Below are 18956 nucleotides of genomic sequence, written 5' to 3' on the forward strand. Positions count from 1 at the left end.
GACGTTCCCGACAGTTGAAGGAACTGTCACTGTCCCGATCGGACCAGTGCTGCATGGTCACGAAAGTTTAGCACTTGCATGCGTTTTCAAGCCTTGCCAATTAAGGCATTCTCGATAACTCGCATGCACTGTATGAGAAGTTTTGTGTGCACGCACAGCTGCGCATCTCAGACATGGCGCAAATAATAAAATGAATTCTCTTTCACGTCTCCCTGCGCTTAAACAGACCAATTCACACAGATTTATCAAATGCCTGCCTTTGCGAGCATCCAAGTAAACATTGTCGGTTATGGCTTAAGCAAACAGTAGAGAAAGAATGCATGTGTATCGTTATGTTGTATCCATGCATTAGTCTTAAAGTGACAGCAGACTAATATTCCTGCTGGTGTCTGTTTTTAATGTCAATCAAACTTTACAAAAGACAAAGAAATCACTCCCTGCTCTTCACTGAATAACGTTTTTGTAACTCCAATTAGGATTAACTTCTATTTAATTTGTACAGTGATTTACATTTGACTACTTTATTCAATTTCTGTACCTGAGAACTACAGTTAGACCTACCTAAAAAACCTTAAAATCACTGATTATTTCATTCGTATCTTTGTTCTATTGTATTTATTTATTTGCGTTATTGCTTGTAGTTAAATGATTTGTTCTTTTTTTTATTATTGACTGTTAACTTCTATTTAATAATCTTTGAAATTTATATTAGCTAGTAGTTTTAGCTGTGGTATCGAAATTGGAATCGAGAATTATTAAACTTCAATGTTATCTAGAAATTTCGGTGTCAACTTTATTTTTTACAATACAAGGTTACATGGGTCAAAAACAGTAACTATTTTATTAATTCATTACTTTTTTTCTGGGGTGGGGCCAGTGAAAAATCATTGTATCGAATCGAACTGAGATCTTGTGAATCAGAATCTCATTAGAATTGGGACACTTGTATCGATACCCAGTCCTAAAAACAGAGCGTTCAGAGAGTGGGCAAATTCCAATCGAAAGTGAGCATTTTTATGCCATACTCACTCACTGGGGACTTTGGAGGGAGCAGGGCACTTATGTTGCCCTGAACAACTTGAATTATTCTGTTTACATTAACTCCAACTCTCCCGCCATATCTTCATTTAAAATGAGTTGCGAGGACTTGTCTCCCTGGGTCACATGACCATAATGATTAAATGACTTCCTTGAAGTGACCATCATTCTTCAAGAAAGGATTCAGTTGTTCACTATAAATGGCCCCTTCCTGAATCGTTTGGAATTCGCCAAGAGGGTGAAACCGGGTGTTGCAACAATGCAAATGATAATAAAAGCAATGTGTTTGAACATTAAATGATGTACACATATTCTAGTAGACCCTATAAACACAATTATGAACCTGTAAATGAGCATATGATGAACATCATGATGGCAAATTAACTGTAAAATGCAATGTAACACATTGTGGTTCAAATGAAGTAACAATCACATTAGTATACTTTATGGAGCAGTTTAGATTTTATCATGTATATTACTGTACATAATTATACTATAAATTTAAAAATGTATATATTGGATTTATTTTTAAAGAAATTAATATTTTATTCAGCAGGAATGCATTACATTGATCAAAAGTGACAGTAAAGACATTTACAATGTTACAAAAGATTCCTATTTCAAATAAATGCTGTATTTTTTAACTTTCTATTCATTAAAGAATTCTGAAAAAAAAATGTATAACAGTTTCCACAAATATATATATATATATATATATATATATATATATATATATATATATATATATATATATTGAGCAGCAAAAACTGTTTTAAAAATAAGAAGAAATGTTTCATGAGCAGCAAATTAGCATATTAGAATGATTTCTGAAGGATCATGTGACACTGAAGACTGGAGTAATGATGCTGAAGATGCAGCTTTCCCATCAAATAAATAAATTACATTTGAAAATATATTAAAATAGAAAACAGTTTTTGAAATTGTAATATGTCACAATCTTACTGATTTTCCTGTAATTTTGATCAGATAAGTGTTTTTGTGAACATATGAGACTTCTTTCAAAAACATTAAAAGTCTGTAGCCCCAACTTTTGAATGGTAGTGTGTATGTGTATTATATAGATAGATAGATAGATAGATAGTCTCTAAACATTTTAGAAATGTCTTTTTATTTCCAGTTCAAAGCTATCTGGTGTATTAGCCAGCCCAAGTCTTCTCTTAAAAGAGAGAAATGCTGTTACCATCACACAGGATCAACCATCCATACCATCACGCATTATACCAGAATCCACTTGATAAATCTGAGAAATGTTTTAACATCCATGAAACAGTGTGAATAAGTCTTATTTTTCAAGCTTTCAAAAGTGTCCTAATTGAAGAATTCACATAATAGGATAATATATACGTATTCATATCCCATTCAGTCTTCTAAAGCCCACCTGTGTTAAGATAGTAATCTAATAGCATTTTAGAGCCTGTATGCAGTTCCTGCCTCTAATTTGATCTTTGCTTGATTCCTTTGCAGGAGGGGGTGGGAACAGAAAAGGCAAGAGCAAGAAATGGAAACAGATGCTTCAGTTCCCTCATATAAGCCTGTGTGAGGAGTTACGTCAGACTATAGGTACACAGCTCACGTTTATATCAAATATGTCATAAGTGTTGATATGCAAGTCTCATTCATGTCATATGAAGAAACTGTTCACTCGTATAGAAAAAGTTTTTTTTTTTTGTTTTTTTATTCTCAAATTCTCTGTCATTTTATTGTGGCTGTTTTGTGGTGTCTTAAAGCTATCTGAAATGTGATTGCAGAGAAATATGGCATTATGCAAGGAAAATACCAATCTTAAATTGCTGTGTTTCGCCTGGTGAACTATACAATGAGTGAAACAAATACATGGATTTATATTGATGGAATGTCTTAGTATAGCAGAAGTCTTAATTATCATTCTTAAATTTGGGGACAGAAAAACAGGAATCACCATATGGCCTAATGTGATTTATTAACCTTCAAAAAAACAATGATTCCATTAATTAGATGTGAGCGCTGCATGTCCAAATTCAAAATATGGCGTTGCTGCGGTTTCAGAGCATTCCTCAATTATTGAGTACCTCACATTTATGCCAAGTGTTTGCTTATGAGGAATGTTGATGAATTACGACAGTGCTGTCTATACTTTAACACAACTTTATGCTGTCTATACTGTAAAATATTGTGAATGGTTATGAGTGCACATTTTATCTCTCATCTTTTTGAATGAGCAGCTAAAAGTAAAGCATAGACATTTCAAAATAAAAGTGTATTTTGGGCTTGTTTATAATGAAACGTTCCTCATTATGCCAAAAATAAATAAATAAATAATCTTTTGGTTATTATTTGTATTTTGGTCACATAATTATTGGCTAATATTAAAATTCTGTATTATTTTGTCTGAAATGAAATTATTAAAAATAAATCATTACAAATGCTACAATTTAGGCATTACAATATTATAATGTGCAGTATGAAAAAAGGGAACCAGTGTTATTATTAAAATGGTTTAGTTTAAAAATCAGTGCGTTAACATGCACCCTCATATTGCGATTATAATGGAATTTTGGCAATATTGCGATTTAAACTATCTCATGTAAGCGCAATATTTCGATCAAACTAATGCGATTTAATCTCATAATCGTAGTAACCATATTCGCATTAAACTATGTGGCATACACCATTTTTAATCGCAATAAACAGGCATGGAAACACCTTAGGCCTTTCCACAATTATACTTTTTTGTTTAAAAAACGCATCTTTTTCTCTCCATTTTGGCCTTCCGTCCACAATGAGACGGCGTTTTTATTAATGAAAACGAAGCTTTTTGAAAACGCTCTCCAAAGTGGATAAATTTGAAAACGCCGTTTCGTGTTGTAGGATACGTTTACACAACAACGAATGCTTGAAAAGGAGAAGTGTTTCCTTGGAGTTTTCTGCGTGCAGACGATACCATTGTCAAAACGATCCCCATTCACACGGATCTGTGAAAAGAACTAAAAACGCTGTATTCTGCTGCCAGGCCATTAGATGGCGATGAAACTCTATAGACTGAACACGTAATACGCATGAGCATGACGTCATCATCTTCAGAGATTCACGTTTTTGTTGTTTACACGGAGACTGTTTTCAAAAACTTGCACTTTGAAACCCATTTTCAGCTACCCCTGTAAATGAACGGCCAAAACGCAAGGTTTTACGTTTTTAGTTGAAAACAGTGTTGTGTAAACAGCCCCTGAGACAGCGTTGCAGTGTGGACTGTGAAACCGGAGGTACTTGAAAACAATGATGCATGTTTAGTCATGTGATGCATATTGTACCAATAGATATTCATGTTTATTCTGGTATTGTGCCAGTTGCTAAAATATGCTACTTTGCACACTCTTCATATCACAGTCCTGCAAAGTTAACAGAAAATGTACTCGCATTTGCGAGAGCAGTTGCGTTTTAGACCAAACAGATGGTGACCTGGACGCATCGGTGAATGGTGAGATATTTTGTTCAATAAAATTATCCTGCCAGAAGAAATTGCGCAATAACTTTATTATTTATTTTTCCTTCTGTATGATCTCAGTGAGCTTTTGTGAGGATTTACGTATGCGCAGTAAGGGTGAATTCCCAGTGTTTCAGTGTGGATAAGAAACTTTTGGAAAATGCCTGAAAACGATAGTCATGAATGAAGAGCGTTTTTTAAATGAAAGAGAGAGGTGTTTATTTGTTACACTGATAATTTACTTGTGAAAATGCAAATGATGTCACAATTTCAATTTTTAAGTACAAGTTATTTAAGTGCAATTCTATATTTGTGTGTTGGAACAGGAAGTGTTTCGCTCATTGTTTCTTGCATTCAGGCATATGCGGAGCTTGTGTAAGACTGGGCAGGGTTTAGCTCTCCTCTGGCCATGGACTTAAGACCAGCGTGGAATCTTCTCACTCAATTTACCAGTCGCTGCTGCTTCTCATTGCTTTTAGAGGAAAACTGCCCATAACTGCTGGTCTAGGATCAGTTTTCATCGTAATAGTAGAAAATTGGCGAAACAGATTTGGTGTTAGCGTCAAAGGTTTCTATTTACAACGTGTTTCGCAGCTTTGAGCAATGTTGCCAATCACAAACATGTCAGATGATTTCTTGAACATAATTAGACGTTTCAATTAGAATCAACTCGCCACTCAAAGTTCTGCACGCTCGCGAATCCTCTCATTACAAGTTAACTTATAACAAAGAAAGTGTAGAAATGATGTCCTCTAAATTAGAGATTTATTGTGCTTCAGTCAGCTTCATTGATTATAACGGAACTTTGTGAGATCGCGATGAATTGAGGTGACAGCTTTTTTTGGTGATTATAAGGGGAGCGCCTTCTGTGCGCTTTCTAGGCTTATAATCCATTCAGAATTGAAATACAACTTTTTTTGCTGCACTGAGGCAATGGTTATTTTTTAGGTGTGTAACGATTCGATACATATCACGATACTGAACTCACAATTTGTTTTATTTATTTATTTTGGGCGAACCATACACAATACATTTTGTCACTATCCACGATACATATTGCATTTTTGCATTGCAATATATTGTGACACGATACATTGGTACCCCTATTATTTATTATTCCAATTGGCTGCCATGCTAAATCACGAACGTAGCTGCTTTAATAACAAATAATTTATCGGGAGCGTTCATGCTGGGATGTGTAGGTTGTTGCTAGATGACAGTAACTTGAAACCATTTCCTGACATACTATTTAAAATGTTTTTTTTAAGGAGGAAGCGCATCTAACCTTACCCTGGAGTTGGTTTACCCTTTGCCTATGCAAACAAGGTGTCGCACATGTGCAGAGACTAGCGCATGCATAGATTCACACACACACAAACACATTCCCAGATTTTTTATGTTTGTTTGAGTCCTTCGGAGGTTAATACATTAGTCCAGCTGTTTTGCAGTCTTTGTAAAGGTTATGCATATGCAATATTGTATAAAATTGTATTATGTAAACCGGGATGTTGAGAATGTAGGTTGGCCACAGAGTTTCATGTCTGCGTCAGTTGACAGAGTAAGTGTGCGGCTGTTGTTGAGGAGAGGAAACTGTGGCTAGGGCAGAAAGAGGAAGTTAACTGTCATTTTTTCTGACGTTAGTCACTTAATTCTTGTCAGGATGAGAAAAAAAATCTGTTAATTGTGCAGTTAATGTCTTTGATTTTGCACCGGGAATGTACAATTCAATACATTTTGCAGATGCGTTGTGAATTGATTTGTTTAGACTTTTACATTTTTATTTACAGTATGTCTGCCGCCATGTGACCAACTTTTGCTGAATCAGTTTCCTTTAGAAGTCGCTTAGTTCTTACCAAATCTACTGTTGCAATGTGTGTATCTGCATGCTCTCCGCCACTGCACCTCCCAACTCAGTTCATTTTAAAAGGAGATATACAACAGGGTTCAAAAACTTTCATGAGTGTTAAAGTCCCCCTGTAGTCAATAATTGTATCCCTTACAGTGTTTCCCCTACCATTATATAAGGGGGGCGCCCCGCCCTCCTAACGGCTCCCCCCGCCCCCCCTTGGAGGTCAAGTAAATTTGATTTGATTTTCTTTATAGCGCCAGATTACAATTTGTTATTTTATATAAAAAAAAACTACATGGCCCTTAAGTAATATGTTATTTATCTTATTTCCACGATGGCATGTCTTTTCTGTCTGTGTTTGCGCGTTTACAATTATCCCAATGAGTGCGCACGTGCGCACACTCACACACAAACAAACACTTGCGTCACATACAGTTGAGCACTAGCGGACAGAGAGCGCGCGGCGGGAAATATGTCGCTGAACTGAAGATGGCAACACTCGCTCTACTGCGAGTAGCAGCCGGAGTAGCTCTTCTGCTCCAAGTCTAACTGTGCGTTCACACCGCCGGCGGCGAGAGCGTCAAAGTGGCCGGAAGCCATTCATTTTCAATGAGAGCCGGCGGCGAGCTCCGGCGAGGGCGGCGCGGCGCGTCTTGGACGGCGAGAGCGGCGAGAAGAGTTGAAATCAAGTCAACTTTATGGTAATAAGCTATGACGCGGTTCGGCGGCAACGGCGGCAACCAGTCGGAATGTAGAAGTCCTCCGCCTGAGGGAATACGAGAGAACACAATTCTGTAAACTTTGGTTCCCACCACATTAGTTCCTAAGCAAAATGGAGGAAAAATTAATAATTTCTGTTGCGGGTTTCCCGTTATTGTACGACTTGTCATCCATGGTGTTGTCAGTTTGATTAGAAAAAGCTGCGCAACACTATTTATAGGCAACATTTTCGCGCTAGAACTTCTTTGAACTAAAAACGCTTGTTTTTTAAGCAGGAATGCAATTCATTTGCTCAAAATAATAATGATTTTGACCAATTGCAGCAACGGTTTTTGCGGCCCCTTTAAATAAAGTTTTTTATAAAATCACGCATTCTAATCTACGTCAGAGCGTCAGAGAGTCCCCGAATCTTTCTACGGCGTCGGTGACAGGGCGGCGAGAGCGAATTTTGCCGCTCTCGCCGGCGGCGGTGTGAACGCACAGTAACGCCCGGTTCACATATATTTCGTTTGCGGTGAGTATTTTTTTCCCGTACACTGCACGCGGATGCAGTCCGTCGATGATCGATCCGTTCCAGTTGCGCGGTGCGTATACAGCAGTGCAGAGATCGTTTCCGCACCGAGTCTATTTCTGCTGTGCTGCAAACGCTGAATTAAAGTGACAGCGCATGTTTCGTGATCAAAATGAACACCGATTGACCTGAAAATGTAGTAATTTCACCATAAGTGCGATTAATTAAATAAAATGTAGTAATCTCACCATAAATTTATTTAATTAATTACTACTTTTTTCACTTTAAGACTGAGTTAAAGCAAGGAAAACTACAATTTACCTCAACAAGGCGACATAATGAACAACACTCGTCTCATTCGTGGAGGTGGAAAAACAAGTTCTTTGTGACATGCAAGATTTATTGTATTAAAATTTAAATACAAAAGATTTTAATATAAGTACATGGTTAAATATTTTACCACTTGCTTGAACAATTTAATATATAATTATATAGAAGTAATGCATTGAATAATACATTGTTTAAATTGTGTTTACGTGAACGCGCGTTCACAGCAGTGGTGCGTCTGACAGGATTATTCTCTCCAATAAATGCATCATAGAAATAAAAACTTCTCATAAAAAAGCCCTTTTGAAATTTGTTTGTCATATATATGTATTAACTAACATTAACGAACAATGAATGACCAATATATTTGTTAGTATTTATAAATCTTTTTTTAGTTGGTAGTTAAAAAATAAAACTATTTAAGCTCTGGTCCATTAATATTAACAAATACTTCTATAAATTTAACAAAGGTTATTTGCAAAAGTCAATTTTAAAAAGATTTAAATATGTTTATTTATTTTTTTAAAGAGATATCTTATGTTAACATTTTTTAACTTTTACAAACCATTACCCTCCCAGACAATTTATGTGACAGATAGATAGATAGATAGATAGATAGATAGATAGAGATAGATAGATAGATAGATAGATAGATAGATAGTGTCTGTGTCAATTTTCCCCAAACAAACCAACCAACCCCCCCCCCCCCAAACCTGTAAACCTAGGGGAAACACTGCCTTAAAACTAATCTTTGACCACCAAAATGCCGTATTTAAATGTTATTTTACTGTGAAAAAAAGTACTCATGCCTTAAAATAGCTGTAAATGTAACGCCTGTTTCACACATACAGTACTCCGTGTGTAGTGCGTGTTGCGGTATTTTCAATATTATAACAAAGTTTCAGCATTGCGATTCTTTTTGTACACAGTAGTTGTAGGTCTACACTCTTTCACAGACGTATTCACGTTTAAATTGTATGTATTATTCAAATGCAAAAATACAAATAATTTATTATTCAATGTATTACTTCTATAGATTTATATTAAGTTGCTCAAGCAAGTGGCAAAACGGTTTAACATGTTGGCCTAATTATGTTAACATCGCAAGCATCTTTAATTAAAACATACAATTGACAAAAACAGCTCTCTCATACCTTTTCTTTTGCATTTAAATCTTTTTTACAAGAAATATTGTGGGTCACAAAGAACTTGTTTTTCCACCTCCACGAAGAGACGAGTACATCCATTATGTCGCGTTGTTGAGGTACTGTGTAGTTTTTCTTGCTTAAATTACCCCGGGGCTTAAAGTTAAAGGGGTGGTTGATTATGATTTCACTTTTTTAACTTTAAGTAGTGTGTAATGTTGCTTTTTGAGCATAAACAACATCTGCAAAGTCACGACGCTCAAAGTTCAAAGACAAGGGAGATTTTTTCTTTTATAGAAATTGCTTTTTAAGGACTAACAAACGGTTGGTAGGGACTACATGGCATAGAGACAGAGCGCAACACGTCATAATCTGAAGACCACGCCCACCGGGGGGGAAAACAGTCCAACGGTCTCCATTGACTTTGCATTGCGACAGGCTGCTTCCTTGTCATTTCAAGGTGTACAGCAAACAAGCTAAGAAACCCAGAAATAAGTTTTCATAAGCTGTCGACCGCAAAAAAAACGAGCGTTTGAGGACATAAAAGTGGATACAGGCTGGAACGAATGGGTAAATTGTGGGATCCTGACACTCAGTATGCACTAAAAATACACTACGTGTGCAGTAAGTTAAACATTTGGTCACTGGTGAGTCAAATATCCAAATGTCAGTTTTATATATTATATTTCTGTAAGATAAACTATCCTGTGTTGCCGATTACGGTCTCCTCCAGCGGACGTACGTTAGTTCTCAGAGTAATGAGACACGTGACGCTCTGTCTCAACTGCCTATATCCACTTTTATGTCCTAAACACTCGTTTTTTGGGGTCGAGAGCTAATAAAAACGTATTTCTGGGTTTTTTAGCTTGTTTGCTGTACACCTTGTCACATAGCAGCTTTTAGGCATTTTTCTTACTTTTGTTAGAAGCAAGAAATGACAAGGAGGCAGCCTCTCGCAATGCAAAGTCAATGGAGACGGTTGGATTGGTTTCCCCCCGGGTGTGGGCGTGGCCTAAATACGCTCTGTCTCTATTCCTCCCAGGTTAGTGAAATCATGAACCCTAAAATTTACATAAACCCCGCCCCCGGGAACATGATTTATAGATTATCATTACAGAAATTGCTAATCAATGACTAGAAGATAACTACACAAAAGCTACATAAATTCTTCAACTAACCATTCAGAAATGTTGTCTACATGTTGTCACTTCTTCTTGAGTCTCTCCATCTTTGTCTGACTTCGGTTTGAACATAAAAGGCAAAAAGTTTTTGAAATTTTCAGTGCATGTCTGTGTGAGGTAAAAAGACACAAGCTGTTGAAGCTCCGCCCCCTGTGCTGGGAGCAGCTGCTCATTTGCATTTAAAGGGACAGTGACAATTTTAACATGCTATATAAAAATATATGCGGCCCAGACAACCTCCTGAAGTGGTTTAAGCAATTGGATTCAAATCCGTATCGAATGCATTTCGGTGGGCATTTACTCCTGGTTTTTTCAGGATCGGATAGCTATCCGATCACAGAAAACGCATGAAGTGGCCAGGTGTAAACAGACCCTTGGAGAGCAGGATGGCCGATATAAAGCGATATATATACTATGAATAATTTATATTTATTTGAACTAATATTTAATAAATATGAAATATATTTAATAAATAAATCTTTAAAATCAACATGCTTTAGATGGCAATTGATTCTGCAATCGTATTACAGTATTTTTCACTAATAAAGTAATTGTTTTGAAATATATGAATAATAAAAAGGAAGTAAGCACGGTAACAGGGCACTCAGTAATACGGTAAGTATGTGCACACTGGTAATCATATTTTTTTCAAATAAAAACAAGCTAACACTAATTTTACATAGAGCACACAGTGAAAATGGCATGAATATGACAGTGGGGAACTGGATATACTGTAGCACAGCACATTTTGACGGTAAATGAGAAAGTATTAATAGGATATTGTTTGCCTGTTACTAATAATATAAAAGCCAAATACTTCTTTTTTTTCACATACTGTTTACTTTCTTTAACAGTTCAATCTAATAATAACATATTAGATATAACTGTTAAACAGAGACCGTAAAGATTAAACTAATGAAGACGGATAATGTGAGTGTGATCAGGCGCTGCCGTTCTCAAGCATTTTCAGCGCCACCCGTCAAAATAAAAGTCTCGCTTCTATCACATCAGCCAATCAGAAAAACTGACTGCCAATGCCGATATTTAAAAAGAATATCGGCCGTGGTGATATATAGGGGTGGGAATCTTTTACCATCTCACGATTCGATTCGATTCCGATTCTTGAGGCCACGATTCGATTCAAAATCGATTTTCGATTCAAAAAGATTTTCGATTCAAAACAATTCGATTTTATTCATAATCATTTCTAATCAGGTTTCTGATCTCTCATCTGCTTTGCTATACTGAATGACAAACATAATGACAGACATTAAAGTGTCTTTTTCACATTTATTAAGTTCAATTCTCAGGGAAGTGCCTTTTATCAAAAACATTGAAAAAATGTTTTTACTTGGTACTTTTAAAGCAAAGTATTTATGATGACCCATAACGAACTTACTTCTAATACTTCCTATATTAATTTTATTAATAAAACAAATGGAAGTGATTTGGCAAGTCAACTGTAATGTTACATTTGCCAGCATATGTCCCAACATTGCTGAGAACCAACAGGAAAATAAATGTGTGCTTGTACTAGCAGCATACTTGTAGTAAATTAATACAAACTTCAGCATATTCTGAATCTCTAGCATAGTAGCATTTAATAATAGACTTCTAACCAACATCCTCTTGTTATTTCCAATTAGCAATATAATCCTTCATACAAAAAAAAAAAACATTTTGCTGTAGCAAATTCACAAACAGTTTTCGTTCAAAAATACAGAATTATGTACCAGAAGCTATCATAACTTATAATGCTTGTGGACTTATGCATATTCTGAATAATTAGTAACATACAAAGTCGCTCTTGACTTATAGTACACAACTAAATAATAAAGAGTTATGACTTGAAATGTTTGCTGTATACCACAATCAAAAACAGCTTATACAAAGAAAGTGAATGAACATCTGCAGAGAGTAACTTACAGTCAAAATGTAACTTTTTGTGACTGGCATTGCACATTTGGCGCTTAGCCATCATGCGTCCGTTATGTGCGCGTCTCTGTTATGTGCACGCCACAGACTGTCCGCGCTCGTGCACGTCCGCTTCAGAGTTCCGCCTTTTGCGTTCCGTCAATGTTACGTTATTAGAATTTCTTTTTTTTTTGAAAATCGATTTTTGACATTTGTGAATCGATTCAGAATCGTCCACGTCCCGAATCGCGATTCATCTAAGAATCGATTTTTTCCCCCACCCCTAGTGATATATCGGTCGACCACTAATTTTATGTATCGCTTTCTACAACGTCGGACACATAACGGTAATTAATATGATTAACCTTTTGCTTGACTTTATCAAACAGCTAATAATGTGTTGCTAATGTTACACAAACCATGTTCCCATTTCTTTTCCCAGAATCAGACATCAGAATCAGTATCCTTCTAAAAATCAGCATTCTTAGAAATGCTTTTAACAACTCAGAACATCAGTGGAGAAAGGTTCATCATAACATCATAATATACATCATAAACATAATTCACCCGCTATATTGCTAAAAGTACCAGATTTTTCATATCAACAGAAAAATATACCGGGATAACCTGGCTTCACTTAAGACTTCCCTGCTTCGTAGCATAGTTAATGATGTTATGCTAAAGCCCGCCCCCCTCGTGACATGATTGGTTACACGGTAGTTTGTGACGTAAGAAACACCGGTGATTTCAAACTGGGTTTTTGATACTTACTACACAACACATTGCCAATGGGGTGCACAAACTACAAGACATTTGCTCAAGAGGCAGTCCCGACCAACAGCAAAAAGTTTTCCCACATAAATTCACGCAAGAATTACGACATAAAAAGCATTGATACTGGTGCCTTAAGATGAAGTAATAGCAATTCTTTAGAATAATGTTTTCTTGCAGAAAGTTGTGGAAGAAACTTGAGGTGTTACACAATCACTCTTAACTTCCTGACAGCTACTGATTTGATCTTGAGTGTGTGCAATGCCAGGGAAACATGCCAGTTCCTTCTGTTCTCACAACAACAACGTCTTGTATCTAAATAACATAACTAAAAATGCTCAGAAAGGAAGATTTTCACATTTTATTTTGAAAATGTAAATGTTACATGGCTGTGCAAAAGAGTGTGACGATTCAAGGATGTTGTGTGTGATTTATAGTAAGGCTGGCTGAATTTGATCATTATTATTATTATTATTTAGTATATTCTGACTGATACATATAAGCTAATGAAGTTATGGTCAGTATTATTTAAATGGCTAATATTATATAAAAAATCTGTACTATTTTTTTCAATCAGTTGTTTTAAATGCTACAATTTAGGTATGAGGCATCATAGCATTATAATGAAAGTATGAAAAATACAGAGCAGTATTATTATTAAACAGATTTACTAGTGTTATAATTAAAATGATTACTGTTACTAGGAATAGCCTAGTTCACTTAACAATTAACTTTTCCATCAACTGTTTGGTTACCGACATTCTTCAAAATATCTTCTTTTGTGTTCAGCATAAGAGAGAAATTCATACAGGTTTGAAACAACTTTAGGTTGAGGAAATGATGATCGAATTTTAATTTTTTAAGTGAACTATTCCTTTAAGTAAATGTTAGATTACATCAAAGGCATGCACAATTGAATATCCAATGCTGACCAATACCGATAAATAAATAAAAATCTGATAAAGGCCTATTGCCAATTATGATACTTGAATATCATGCTTACATTGTTTTTTTTTTTTTTGCGCCATGATTTCTGGTTGCTATAGGTATAGGTAGAGTTCAGTATTCTGGCCCCTACATATGGCTCAGTTTTCTGATCCAATGGAAGATAAGGGCATAATATCATGCATCTGTTCATTTAAAAAAAATATACAGTATAAGCACATTTCTTCTAAACAAGCTATAATTCGAGTTCTATATCATTCATGTTTGTAGCACAGTGTGGGATGAGTTGCGTGTTGAATTTACTACTTAGGGTTAAGAGTTTGTTCACATCCTAAGCCTGTGTGTAAGCAAAGCTGCAGTAAACAGCACTGTTACTGTACAGTAGACTTACACAGACACATAATTGAGGAGTGGGGTTTGGGGAGGGGGTGGATGGATTAAAAGTACCTATTAGTTTAAATCCAATCATATAATTTCCTCTGAGTTGGAGCCTAATTTATCCTAATGTCACCAGATTCTGCAAATGAGATGTGGTTTAGATGGGAATCATCTGTGAGCCGCCCAGAAGTCTGCTCTGGGAAAAACATTGAAGAAAAGCTTTCTCTGTTTCCCATTAGCCTGTTATATTAGCATGGTACCTACCATAACCAGAGTTCTTTGGTGAAACATAGTCCCATGAATATTAATCAACTTGAGTTGGGCAGGAAGTGAAACACTTGGTGTGTGTGTGTGTGTGTGTGTGTGTGTGTGTGTGTGTGTGTGTGTGTACTGTGCCCATCATGCATCTCATGCCTGTGTCTTTCTCACTTACTTCCTGTTTCCTTTGTTATAATTACTGTCTCAAACCATTCCCCGAAACAGCTTCAGGTTTCTTTAGTTGGCTAATGGAGCTCTAATCTAATCTAAAAACCTTATTATTATTTTTACTATGACCACTGCCATTACACTTTTGTGAATAATACCATCTTTCATGCCTCACATTTGGTGCCTTTTAAGTGTAAAGAGAATCATGCTGGCTTCGCCTTAGGTGTCTGAAGAAGGAACTTGAGAGCAAAACCACAAACGAAGGACCAAACAATATAAACATTGAAACGAATGGTTAAAAAAGACATAAAAGGCAGCTTTGGGCATCTCTGATTATTTTCAACCTTCCATGCCTGGGGTGTTCCCATCCCATTAATGTGCTCCATTCAATAATACCTCTCTTCATCATTTTACATTCACTGAACACGTCATGTCTTGCCACATTGCTTCTAGGGAGGTTTAAGATCAGTGCTTTCGATTTTTCTCCACTTTGTCAGCAGTATTATATCAAAATGTTCCTTACGGACAAGTCTGTCCCTAAATAATGAAGCTTTCTCTTACAGGTTTTATGTTTTATGATGTGCCTCACAGTGAATTGTGCAAAAGAACATTATGAACATTTCTTAAGTGTCAAAACATCCTAATAAACAAAATACCACGAATTACTTTTATTAGCATGAAGAACCCGTCATTAGGAGTTTCAATGACAAATCAGAATTTCAGCCATTTGCTTTCTTCAGTTTTTTAAAGAAGAAAAAAAGGTTGTGTTGGTAATCTTTCATCAAAATATTAAGAGCTTGCGCTGACTCTGAAATAAGTCTTTTTTTTTTATGATGTCACATTCTTGGCCAAAATAATAGGTGTTAAAAAAAACTGTTAACAAATGGCCAGATGGCAACTTCACTATTCTTTTAGACTACTAGTATAAAAGGGATGTTAACCTTTATAAAGACCCTTTTTTAACCTTATTAAATGCATGTCATCTTTTATGTCAAATTTATACATGTAATCTATTCGTCCAGTTAGAAACAACACACTAGGGCTGCTATGAATTAAATTAAATCATCATCTTTATTAAGTTATCATTATTGACTAAATCCATTTTTGCACTGAAGTGACATTTAGATGTATTGATTGTCACAGACTGTTTAATGCAGCTCAGAGGTGGCATAAATGCATTTACCTTGTAATGACAATTGCATAAATAATACAGTGAGATTTGTTTTAAAAATAAAATTCTGTATATTAAAATACCAAATGATTTTTTTTAAGTGGCAGCAATTCCCTGTATTAATGAGTGAGTCATTGAATCATTCATTCAAAAGATTTGTTCAGTACGGCTAATTTATTCTGAAATGAACCAAGTGACTGTCTTTACAAATGGGTAATTGAATCATTCTCTCAAATGTGTGTTTAATGCTGCTGACATATAATGTAAAAACGTATTGTCTTTTCAAATCTTCTATTGTGTGTCATTATATATATTGAGTTTTATTTTTGCCCTGACTACTGAAGTAGGGAGCTGATTGAGTTAGAAGGCTGTTTGTGTAAAGGTATACTGTGCTAACTGGCTTATCGGTTAACCGTAAACAAAGTCCTTTTAAGATGAGTCATTTCACTCGGCGGCCATCTTTGAAACGTCTCTTGGGCATGCAGGTGCAGCTTGCAGCTTGGATCTCTTTGAATGGGAAAACATCAAATTCTCCAAAACTGTTCACGATTAAATTTCATATTTGAAATCGCCAATGAAATCTGACGACAACTTTCTCATAAATTTTGTTTCTAACGCTCGAATCATGACAGAAAACGAAATTTTTCAGGCTGGATCAAGCTAATGCACAGTGGAAGTGCACGTCTGACTGTTTCTATATTAGGAACTGTAATTACTTTAATCCGTATGAATTTACCAATCAGCGATTGGCTCTTATTTAGAAGGTGGAACTTATTCCGCCATATTGAGCGTTGCACTTTTCCCCATACAAAACAATAGGAGTCTTGTGTTATTCTATAGTCTTTGCTAAGTGGGCTAATCAGCTAATGGCTAGCAGGCTAGCTATCTAGAAGTATGCTAATCTGTTAGTGTTATGCTACTGATACTATTATTAGTGTAGCTTACTGATATATATAAACCATAGAACTGCGAATGTTTGAATTCATAATTTTAGCTTCCGTTATTTGGTATAATGTGACCACTTAAAAGACATTTATTGTCATATTTACATTTTCAAATGCTCCCAATGACCTTGATCTTTATTGTTCATATGATTTAATTCCTGGGATGAGATTTTCTTCCTCTCCACAGTCAACTGCAAACTGGTGATCAGGTCTGGCTCCATTCAACGCTCATTTTCATGATCCATTCCTCCAAGGGTTAAAAACAAGTACTTTTTGTTTGTTTGTTTCACATGGAAATATATCATTATGGAAGTAAAATGGGTTGACTATAATTGTTGGATACTTCTGAAATGTTTTAAATGGCAGTCATGATGACAAGATATAAACATGGATAAATAATGCAGGACCATTTTTCACATCTTTACGCAAGACAATGTTTCCAAGCTTGTTCAGTCTTGTCTAATTGTTGTGTTTTGAATTCATTGGTATTCTCATGAAAAAGGTAATTCGGGAAAGCCTTGGGAATTTTTCGCCCTGTTGTGTGACATCACCTTATGGAATTGAGAAAACATGTCTGCATTGGCTTTTGTCAAAGGTCATGTTTGAATTGTTTGTACAAGAATGTGTCTATTTTATTGCCATTGATTCATAAGCTTAGAAATGTCTACATGACACTTCAGGCCAGACAACAGCAGATGTTCAGCCGTTTTTCTCCGTTTTAAAGCACAGCCGCTTGGCCTGGCACCTCAGGAAGCTCTCAGCTTCCGTGTTTAAAATGCAAGGAACCAAAAAACAACCTCCACAGCAAATGACAGGATGCCCAGTAGCACATTCTAATCCACCCGATTACAATTTTAGATTAGATTGATTTTTGACAAAAACTAACCAACTCAACATGCATCCATGCCAAGGCGTATGTATGTATGTATGTATGTATGTTTGTATGTATGTTTGTATGTATGTTTGTATGTATGTATGTTATGTATGTATGTACTGTATATATATATATATATATATATATATATATATATATATATATATATATATATATATATATATATATATATATATATATATATATATATATATATATATACTGTATGTATAATATATGGCTTTCAACGCTCATTGGTTGAATTCCAATGTACTTCCGGGTTCGCGTCGGGGTCCTGATCAGCCTGTCGGGGTTATATTCGCTATAACAACCGCCTCGCTCTACATTATCCCTTATATACACACATACACATATATATTAGCGATGTCAATCGATTAAAACAAATTAAAAAATTAATCGCAAATCTTTCTGTAATTAATCACGATTTATCACGTCTAACATTATTTTTTTTATATATATATTTATATTGTAATAATTTGACATTTAATCTACAAATTAATGCAGAAACAACATAAAGAAGACAGTAGCCTATATTTTAAATATTTGTTTAATTTTTGTGAAAGAAGGCCAGTATCACTGATACCAATACTGCTACTGATGTCCCTATGGAAAATATTTATTTCTCAATTTTAGTCATTAATTATAGCCATTCAGCATTACAGTATAATTGAATGCTGTCAATTTCAATTTTAATTTAAGTGAATTTATAACAGTCTTCACATAAACCCATTATAATAAACGTCACATTTACCTGTGTGTGACCCTCAATTTCAGATTTTTACTTGCCCTGTCAAAATGCACTAAGAGTTATTGTTTTCATATTGTTTTTGACCAATGTAACCTTGTAAACAGTGCTTTAAGATTTTCAGGTATGTCTAACAGGTAGGAAATAGCCTATACAAACATTGAATAAAGTTATCAAACACTTCACAGTCTTCACTGCATAAATTATAAATGAAATATAGATTAATCATTATTAATGCTACAAAAGTTATTTGGTCAAGAGCATTGAGTGCTTTCCTCTTTTTTTTTTTTTTTTGTACTTTGACTATTTTTAATGACAGACATCAGCAGGTTTTATACGCTGCTGTCACTTTAAGACCTGACGCACGTGATGCGGATGTGACACGCATCCCATTTTCTCTTTACGTTCATTTAAGACTTCATTTAACTAATTTAAAGACTGTGCTTGCTAATTTTGTGTGTTTTTGTCTGCGCAAGCACTGTCTGAAGCGAGTTTCTATGTGCACGAGTGTGTGT

At 35.4% G+C, this 18956-nt stretch overlaps 1 protein-coding gene across 1 annotated transcript in view; it reads left to right on the forward strand.

Moving 5' to 3' along the window:
- grk6 (G protein-coupled receptor kinase 6) overlaps window positions 1–18956 on the forward strand; it is a 59958-nt gene that overhangs the window by 8789 nt on the left and 32213 nt on the right. The window contains exon 2 of the mRNA XM_081390352.1: window positions 2524–2619. Within this exon, the coding sequence (XP_081246478.1) occupies window positions 2524–2619 (96 nt within the window). The remainder of the gene's footprint in view (window positions 1–2523; window positions 2620–18956) is intronic.

This window comes from Scardinius erythrophthalmus (assembly GCF_964197995.2).
Source record: "Scardinius erythrophthalmus genome assembly, chromosome: 17".
NCBI classification, from domain to species: Eukaryota; Metazoa; Chordata; class Actinopteri; order Cypriniformes; family Leuciscidae; genus Scardinius; species Scardinius erythrophthalmus.